The sequence below is a fragment of the Patiria miniata genome, unplaced genomic scaffold, assembly GCF_015706575.1.
Source record: "Patiria miniata isolate m_02_andy unplaced genomic scaffold, ASM1570657v1 HiC_scaffold_1, whole genome shotgun sequence".
Classification (NCBI taxonomy): domain Eukaryota; kingdom Metazoa; phylum Echinodermata; class Asteroidea; order Valvatida; family Asterinidae; genus Patiria; species Patiria miniata.
This window is the reverse complement of record NW_024037047.1, coordinates 20,319,235-20,329,414: the sequence shown is the minus strand read 5'-3', so window position 1 is coordinate 20,329,414 and position 10,180 is coordinate 20,319,235. Positions and strand designations below refer to the sequence as shown.

The following is a 10,180-nucleotide window of genomic DNA, read 5'->3' as shown; positions in this document are numbered from 1 at the left end:
CGCCGGCGCACTAATAGCAATGTGCGATCGCCTCTATAGTCAAACGCTGGTCAAAATGTCATCGCAAAACGCTTGGATCCTGGCTCCCTGCTGTACGTTATGAATGCGCGCGGCTATTGGTTACCAGCGATGCAACCAGCCCTAGTAGGTTGGCTCCAAATAGTCGACTAGCGTAGTCAACCACCGTCGACTAAACAGAGTTCGGGCTAACTTTAGTCGAATAATGGTTAACCAATGGTCAACAATAGTTCTTGCGCAAACTTGCCCCATGCATGATTGTCGACGAAATGCATTCGGCAAACTCCGGACATTTTCGGAAATTGGAGGCATTCCTCCCGTTTTGGTCTCGTGTCGTTTTATATATATATATTTTATCGGTTACCTGACTTGAGATTCATCAGGAATGTTCAGAATCTTTTGGTCTGGGAACAAGACTAGGTTAGGTAATGACTTTTGAGATGCCGACCTCGAAATTTGAAAATAGCCTCTCTGAGGCAACCTGTTGGTGGCGCACTTCTGTGATACGGGCTGCTTGGAGGCTCACTTCTATGCGACAAAACCTGCTGGTGGCGCACTTCTGTTAGACAAGCCTCTAATTGATGTTTTCAACTGGCAGCTTGTCTTAAGTCGTTTGGTTACCGAGATGCCCACATTTTGGAAAGCAACGTGAAAGGTAAAATCGTCGAACTTCATTTAATAGTCTGTCACCCTGCAGCTCAGATAATGTATTTTTTTCTGTTTGTTTTCAATAAATAAAGCAGTCTATTTATAAGAGCACCATACATCACGGCCTACTTATTGAAATGTGTACAGCACTGAAATGTGTTTATTCCATTAAAACATATATAAAACCAAACTCGCTAAAAATATTTAAATGCGCATACACTGGTAGGGCTATTCTGTTGGAAAGATCATGATGGGCTTGGGCACCAGTCAATTGGCCGGCTACCAGACATTTGACCTTTGAGGTCATCAAAAATGACGTCCAATTTCAATGTTCTGAAAAAAAATAATCAAAATATTCAGAGTATTATTTTGCTGGAGAGAAGGCTAAAGTTGATGGCCATAACACTGAGAGGAGCTTTTACATCAAATTGCTATAAAGGATATTTTGGTGTCTTGTTTGTTTTCCTGTACATTTTTGTAAGGGGATAAGGTATGGCATAATCCTGCAAATTCATGGAAAAATAAACAATTCTTTAGCACTTTTTAAAATCGAGTCAAGGAAGTCTAATTTATTTGTATTGTGACTTCTAGCTATTTACAGCTCGTGACTACTTATAGCCCTTTGCAGATGACGTCACATCTAAGATCTGCAGATGACGTCACATCCTGTGCGTAGAAGCAGTGTACATTGTTGGTTAGTGAATTCAAAGAACAAAACCTGTCCTCGGTGAGGGCGCCCCGTGCACGTGGTCTATTTTGTACATATTGTAGTAATATCAGATATCCAAAGTTTCAAGTTCCAAGTTTTAATTTACGGTTTTAAGAATGGGAAACATACATAACACAAGGTATTACTGTTATATGAATGTTAATTCTAAAAAAAAAATAATACTAAACATTATAGGCCTAATTGTTTAGAGTGTCAAAAAAAGGAAGATTACTTTTCTAAAAACTAAGATTCAATACAGTTGGTACAGTTGGTGGCCTCAATTGAAAATCGGCAGCATCTGCACTCTTTAAGTCCGAAAGTGAAACTCTCTAGACAAGTTGTTACCACTTCTACACCACTACACATAGTAGGGCAGATAAAAAAAAATATTTGGGTGAATTGTGCCTTTGATGATACAAGCATGGCATTTGGCACACAGTCAGAGTATGTCATGAGAAAGATATTTGGCTATAGGGACATCGCAGATTTGTCCTCTGAGAAATTATAGGAAGAATCACAAGCAATATTCCAAATTTTCAAAATGGCTGCCATTGCTTGTTATTCTATACATTTGTCAAAGGACAAATCTGCGATGGGCCTACTGCCAAATATATTTCTCATGGCACACTCTGACTGTGTGCCAAATACCAATGCTTGTATCATCAAAGGCATAATCCAAACACCTATCTCCCCTACTTTTAAGACAATCGTGTTTTAAATAAGGAGTAATTTATTTCTAATAAAAATAACAACAATCGCTAAATGTTACCACACATCTGAATGAGATGTTCCAATTTTGGACAAGCTTTTATAGTATAAGATGGAAGACGATTTGATTCATTAGCACTTATCATGTCGAAATTCGAAAAAATATACCGTGCATGGCGGTTTTCTTTTAATTTCTATTCATCCTACCATCACGAAATATTATCTAGTCTATACGCAGATAATACACTCATCTTATCATACACTCTTAATGTTGTTTCTGTTAACTAGAAAATAATAAGCGGAAGCTGAAGTCATTTTAATAAACATTTAAAGGATTTCAGGAGCGAAACAAAATAATTACATTAGTTTTGAACACACTATTTTCTCCACGCATTTGGGAAACATTTCCTTAAGCGTTATTCACTGTTGGATTATTTCTAAATCGAAGAGAATGTTCAAGAGAACGAATTGTATTTTACAAATCTTATTACAATCATTTCTTATATCTCTATCAGGGGTGTAGGCAGGATTATCCTGGTGGGTATGGGCCTTATGCACATGTCGGCCATATCGAATTGACAGTAAGGTAAAATCTTCATTTTTGGAACTTACGAAGAGAAATGAAAGCAAGTAAATTACTAGTTAATTCAAGTCTGCTTCATGTTGAATAATTTAAGACTTGTAATTCAACATTCCCTAATGCTTTAAGCCAGATTTACAAAAACATGACAGTAAAATAAGGCTGCTTAAATAGTCTGGCGCCATTCCATTCAACAGTTCACAATTTATGAACTAGATTCAGGGAACTCGACAAAAATGGTCAACCCGTGCATAAGGCCCATGGAATTCACATCGACATTACATGGCCGCAATAAAAGTAGCAGACAACGTTACAATCCACCACAAACACCCATCGGGATCGGTGCAAAGCTCCGGTGCATCTAATCGAGATCGAGATCGACCCAGGAAAAACTCAGAAAAAAAAATCAGACAACCTAAAAAACACAAAGATGGTTCAATTTCTAAGTTTTTCAGGGGCATCTACCTTTTATTCCCCTTCCGCTCCGACGCCAGTCTTTTTGTCTAGAGAGCAAGAATAAAAAACTCAGAAAGGCAAATCTAAGACAAGAAGGCTAGTTTTAAACACCGATTTAGGCGTAGGACTTGTAATCATCTTTCTTACCAATACCGCTGATAAGACAGCAAGACATGATCATAGCGGAAATCTAAAACGAAGAAAGAAACGAGAAATTGTATTCAACTTTGCTCCGGTTAGTATTTAAATTTAGTGATAAAGAGTGCCGCTGATTATCTGTCAAGAAGGAACAAGGGTTTGTTAATCGTGAGGGAGCTCAATCCAAAGGTTTAACAAAAGGCAGCATGGATTTGTGACCAATTTCAATAGGAGCATGTTCAGCATATCTGCCACCATTAACAACAAACTGGTTGGGTTTAAGGACTATGCATATAAAAATGTAATTATAACTTTCGTGTTGTTAGCTCTATAGAACGGAGCCTTCCTTAAAGGTGCGCACTAAATTGAGAACAAGTTGAATATTCCCGACGTCTGACGTCATAACGTTGAAGGTTCTGCAACAGTGCCTTCAAACGAATTGCAACACTAGTTTAGAAGAGGCCCGGTTACCGGACATAACATGCCTGTCGCACACTCGAGGATGCGTGGGCATCGGCGCGTGGTCTTGTGCATGCGTGCTGTCCATCAACCACAAAATGGCGGCTAAATTAGGTGGCGCAAAGCGTTGCAGAAAGGGAAAGCACACGAATTCTGGCTTTTTTGACTCACCTCAACAAGAATCAGAACTAAAGCGGCCACTCCGATGTACACGAAATTGTCCTCGAAGATCTTCACTAGTTTGGCCATGCATCCCTGAGTTAAGACAAAAAATGTGAGTTTGAAAGACGTTTTACTTCAGATTCTGACCGCAATGAAATTATTTCACATTTCAGTTATTAACTAACGGTAAAAACCTCCTCCAGCTCCCTGGAAATATGCATCCATCGACTCTCAAGTTTCACAAAAGAGAAACAAAATCTATTGAATTGTCGGAGGTGACCGAGTTTAGTTCTTCTGCCAACCTTCTAAATTCCGAAAGCGTGGTATCTTCCACCATGTGGCATTAATGGTTCTCTTTTGCTCTTTGTACACTCGATCTGGAAACATTAGCTCAATTTTTTTCTTTTAGACAAACACATACTGTAGGCCTAACAAAGGAGACCAGCGCCCGAACGGCTCGATTTTTTTAGGACCAAAATGTTGCACTTCGAATTTCCCCCGCGCAGGTAATTACACAAAATAGCAAAATGATAAGGTAAAGATGTATGAAAATTCGTATTTTTAACAATCTTTCCAACTACACGTAAAACAATTTCGTTGTATAAACGCATTCTAGAGCCCAATTGGGCGCTTTCTCTCGAATGTACTCCTTGTATTACATGCATCAAGAGGACAACGTAATTGTCCTCGAATGCACATCTTTTTGTTGAAAACGGACGTAAGTGTGTGTGGGCTTATAACTACAGGAACGCGGGAAACGACATTGCCTGGTCCTCAGAGATAATGGTATTTCAATACTTATTTATTTGTTTATTTATTGAATTGTTACTTTACCTAGGTAGCCCATTTAGTGGAGTCCACTGATCTCCCATGGGCCCAGTAAAGAGAAGATAATGTGAAGAAATTACAGTTTTAGATGTGGGAGCTAGGAAACCCCAGAAGAATATTACTGAGGAAAACCCACGGAATCAAGTAGGGACTGGAAACCCAACTTGATTGGCCCAGGCAGGTATCGAACCCGGGTCACAGCGGTGGAAGGCGAGGAAAGTACCGCTACGCTAGCCTGGCTCTCCCCGGATATCAAACTGAGTACTCACATCAGTGTAAATTTTGCTGACATCTGCGATGGTCCCATTGGCCCGTGCCGCGTTGCAGGTGTCATCGTTTTGATCCTTACAGCAGCTCTGTGGAACCGCTTCGCCAGTAAACTGGGGCAACGTTGCGAAGGTACTGTTGTAATAGTCGGTGTAGTCTACAACACCGCAGCATTTCTCCTGTTGAAAATAAAGGTAAGTTCGGGTGTTTATGTAATCTCGGCTTTGCATCCAGCTTTGGCTCCAATCTGGCTCCAGAATCAATTACATGTATATGCTTGAAATATTCCAAGCTAATTGAAATATTGAAATTGTAGCTCTCGTATTATAGGATGTGCATGTAATCTTCAGTAAGCAGGTCGGCACAGACTCAGTATTAGATGCATGAAAAACTCAGTCTTTAATCTCTGGAAGCCAAACCGGCAGCAAAACCGAGGTTTCGAAAACTACAAGTGTCAATCACTCATTCGACCTTTATCATGCTGCCACCATTTTAGTCATGTTCCCTGTATCCAATAACAGTACTGAATGATAATGGTTTTTTTTGCAAAAAGGAACCAGACTATTTCCTTCCAGCCTCGCTTTGGTAACGTTGATTTGAATGGGGAAAAAATAAAGATGGCCGCAACATGATGGTCTATGAACTGGATTGGATCAACGGATCATTGCCAGTGCAGAAGCTGCTAAGCTTAGAATTTTGCTCAGCGCTTAAAATATTTGCTTAGCAAAGAATGGGTTTAATACCAGCCAAATCTCTCATGTTGTTATAATGTTGCTTGTGGTTGGTACTTTGCTAATTTCCACTAAAGCACATTTTGTTTTGATAACTCACATCTCGCTGGAGATCGTCAACTGCGCCGGTAACCACCTTTTGATCTGGCTCCCCGTAGAACTGCTTGACTTGTTGATCAAGCTCGTCTTGAATGAACTTCTTGATCTAGAGGGAGAACAAGAAAAATAATCTCATACTTCGCCATTTTCATGACCCTTTGTGTATTTATTCAAAGTTCGGAAGTAAAGCTGGTTTTGGTTCGTCAATGTTTTTGTCTGTAACGGCTGTCTTGTCTCATCTTTGAATCTTTATGTATATATGTCTTGGCTGAGATGCCAGATTTTTTATTTACTACATCTTATTGACTTACATCGTTCCTGTAGACAAAGGCGAGAATGCCACCGATAAACTCCACCAACACCAGGACGAGGAGGAAGACGAAATACTGCGATTATAAAAAAAAACTAAATTAACACAAAGAAACAACAAGTAGGCCCACCAGAACTCCTTTTTTTAACGAGATATTCTTTATGATAAATAATAATTTGGGAGGCTAATCATCCTTACTGGCAGCTGGGATGCTGAATTGCGAAGGACGCGGCTACAACGTGGTCGGGCCGCTGGCACGTAAAGGCGCCTTGGCTGCCGGCCACATCGACCCATATATGACCACGGGGCACAGCCTGAGATCGAAAGTGTTTGATTTTTCCGGAGGGAGGAAAACCGTGCACAGGACTGTGAGCTTGTAGTTCCGCTCAACTTGGATGAAATCGGGGCCCTTAAAGCGCTCTATTTTGCGATGGAATGTAGGCATCGTTTTTCAAAATGGCGATGGGCTTCAGGACTATTTTCAGGGGTGATCATCTTCGGATGGAAGTCATCCGTTGACCCCCCAAAAATTGAAAAGAAAATGAAAGATGATGAAATAAGCTTTAATTTGATGTGTGTCTCGAACACCTTGGAGAGTTGTGAGTATTTTTTCCGAATTTCTGAAGTGGGAGCATTTACCATTGGGGTCTATGGAAGTTTATTTACTGGTCTGCAACCTTAGGAGCTAGACGCCAATGGTAATTACGCGTACTTCCAAAAAACCTTAAAAAATACTCACAACTCTCCAAGGTGTTTGTGATACCCATCAAAATTAAAGCATTTTTCATCATCTTTCATTTTCTGTTCATTTTTGGTTAACTGATGACTTTTGGGAGAAACTTCCATCCAAATATGATCACCCCTAAATGCAGTCTTGAAGCAAATCGCCATTTTTAAAATGGACGCCTATGCTCTATTGCAAAATAGATCTTTTAGGGCCTAATTTCATCCAAATTTCACAGAAATAGGGAGGTGGCAGTCTTCTGCACGGCTTCCACCCACCCACCCACCCTTCCTTTTTTTAATTTTTTTTTTTTACAAATCCTCAAGTTCACGGTCCTCACAATACTCAAATTCCTGAGAATTTGAGGGCCTACAAATTGTGATTTGGCTCGCGTAGGTAATTCTGGGCCGATTTACTGGTCTGGATTTACTGGAAGCGGCTTAAGCCACTAGTAGCCAAGTGCTTCGGGCACGGTCTTATCAACTCAACTCTTCATCGAACCGGCATTAGGGTCGACTTGTGAAAGTGAACATGTCACCCACCAGTTTGAGGAAACAACCGTTCTCCATGCAGGCCCCGCAGCATCCCAGGAACCCCACCAGGAAGATGAAGCATCCCACGCCGATGAGGAAGCCGCAGACAACGGTCAGCGTGTTGCTGCTCTCACCAAACAGGTTATCGTACTTGGAGCTGTTGTTCAAGACATAGCCGCCGATGGCGATCAAGATGATGCTGGCAACCTATGCGTAAGAGATGGGAAAGAAAGTGTTAAGATGTTCAAGTCCTTTTTGACATAAATATTTCGTTACCAATCTTGGTAAACAATAAAGAAAACACTTCTCTTGATGTTAAAGTTAATGTTAATCCCACACTGCAAAACTGTGCTTAGAAATAAAACGCTTTCCCAAACGCCTTTTTGCTATCAATTTGTAAACATGTTTAAATACTAAACATGTTTAGAGTAAGCAGTTTAACATTGATGTTTAAGAATTGAACTCATCATGTTTAGCTTCTTAACATATTTACAAAGTGATAGCAAGATTGTGTTTAATTGCTAAACACAGTTTATAGAGTGTAGTCTAGGTAACTCAGAAAAATTACAACTAGAAAAAAATACAATATGGAAGAAGTAAAACAACTCATATTGAATCGTGGTGGGAAAAATTACTGCATAAAAAAATACTTGGACTTCCTTATGGAAAAAGAAAATAGTGGAAATTAAAGGAAGTAAGTTAAGAAACTTGAATTACAGATTCATACATCGTATGATATCAACGAAAGAATTGTTGAATATAATTTAACCCTGCGCAGCGTTTACAAAAAAACTTTGCAACAACTCGTCAACTGCTGCCCAATCCCGCACTACGCAAGACCCTATTCATAGCAATACAACAAAAAGCCACGTGCCAGACAGTGTCCAGACAGTTGCCAGACAGTGCGCTGGAAAGATAATTGACTGGCGGCTGTGGTATGCAGTTATGAAGGGAGATGACTGTGTCAAGTTACAGGTCTTTGTTGATGTTTCAATGAGACTTGGCAGGAGGCTTGGTCGAAAGTTTGTTGACACGGCCTGGGTGTAGCCCTGGCTGCAAAGTTCATTGAACCAGCTGATTTGGCAAGGGTCGAATGAGGATTAGATGGAAGGTGACCGTCATTGGCCCTTAATTTTTTTTTCCAAAAAATTCGGCCCAAAGGGCAGCAGGTCACTCTGCGCAAGGTTAATAGAAAATTGAGGAAAGTCGGTTACGCTCAAAATGTGTGGCACGATTGACGACTATAAACACACATTCTTCACTGTAAACTAACGATTACATTCTGGTATCAATTAAAGGTTTACTATCAAGCGAAAATAGAAAAAGGAGTTTTACTACTCCAACACTGTTCAACTTATTAACAGGTCTTGATCTAAAATCCGAGGTTAATTTAATAATTGCGATAGCAATGCTTTCAATATTTAAAGGAAGAATAAAAATTAGTACGGACAACAGATGATTAATATAGAAGGGTTAATTTATTTAATATGTTTTTAAAAGAGTTATTATTCAGAGCAGAAGTCGCAAAAGAAAATCAAATACTGCTGGCAAACTGTTATGGCAATGTAAGTGTCTATATGTACGTTATTTATATTCCTACTGTTATTTACACTTGTCTAATTAATAACATTCTTAATGAACATCAGGCACGAAAAGAAATAATTTTTTTGGAAGCGCTTTTTATAATCATTCTTGTTTGGACATTTTTCTCGGTGATCAAATATTCTGAAATATACGTTTTGTCACGGAAACTTTCCGGTTCAATTTGATACCTCACTTGGGAACAGTGTGTAAGAAATAACGAGAGCGCAAGCGCTGAAGCTCCTGAAACCTCAAAAGTCAAAGTTGCACTTAGCGAGATTTTCAATGGGCCTTATGCACGAGTTGACCTTTTTTGTCGTGTCCCCCGAATGTATTTCATAAATTGTGAACTGTTGAAAGGGATGGTGCCAGACTATTGATTCATTTAGCCTTGCTTGCATTTCTTTTTTTAAATGAGGCTTAAAACATTAGAGTTTGTTTAATCACAAATTTTAAATGATCATTTGAGCAGACTGGTATTAATTTGTAACGTCATTGCTTTCATTTCTCTGCACAAAATAATTCCAAAAATGAAGATTTTTACCTCACTCTGAATCCAATATGGCCGACTCATGAATAAGGCATTGCAACACACAATTGAATGCAACGCATTTTCTCAGCAACCCAACGTGCTGTTTTCATGATATTTTCAGTATTTGAACGAAAGATTTCTCAGCTTTAATCTGATAACCCAAACATTAACATTCACAGAGCACGTTTTTGAAATATGGCAAATATTTCGTGGATTGCAGTGTTTTTTTGGGTCACCATTTATTCACAATGGTACACTGCGAGCACAGTGTGTTAACTTTGTAACTTTTCATTTCTAAGGGACACTTGACAGACAGTCGCCGTTCGCCTGATATGAGTAATAGACTGATCAGGGCGCCATATGTTGATTTTCGATCGGTTCGCCAGCGCAGATGTTACAGTCGCTCCCAGACGCCAACAAAGCCGCAATTAAATATTAACTCCCAGAAAGGGTTGTTTTTTACAAAGTGTAGCATTCAACACGCTACAGGTGTAACTGGTGCGATATGTTTGCATTACTGCAGCAACTACTTACCCAAACGAGTGCGTTGAATATGAAGAGAATGATTTTGGACATCGAGGCTCCGCAACCCTGCGCCATTTTGATTTTCTTTTCCTTTCGGTGCTGCTACTCACTCAAGTTTCCTGTACTCAAAAGAAGGCATAACATTTAGGCTTATTTATATTACACCTCTGTT

The 10,180-nt window shown here is 39.6% G+C and overlaps 1 protein-coding gene across 2 annotated transcripts in view; it reads right to left on the bottom strand.

Moving 5' to 3' along the window:
- Positions 1-798: 798 nt before the first annotated feature.
- LOC119725125 (CD151 antigen-like) overlaps positions 799-10,180 on the bottom strand; it is a 26,605-nt gene continuing 17,223 nt past the window's right edge. For both annotated transcript variants that reach the window (XM_038196496.1, XM_038196489.1), the window contains exons 2-8: positions 10,018-10,127; positions 7,380-7,577; positions 6,115-6,189; positions 5,805-5,909; positions 4,976-5,152; positions 3,888-3,971; positions 799-3,309 (exon numbers count right to left, since the gene is read on the bottom strand). In XM_038196496.1, coding sequence (XP_038052424.1) covers positions 3,235-3,309; positions 3,888-3,971; positions 4,976-5,152; positions 5,805-5,909; positions 6,115-6,189; positions 7,380-7,577; positions 10,018-10,083 — 780 coding nt within the window. In that variant the 5' untranslated portion in view covers positions 10,084-10,127 and the 3' untranslated portion in view covers positions 799-3,234. The remainder of the gene's footprint in view (positions 3,310-3,887; positions 3,972-4,975; positions 5,153-5,804; positions 5,910-6,114; positions 6,190-7,379; positions 7,578-10,017; positions 10,128-10,180) is intronic.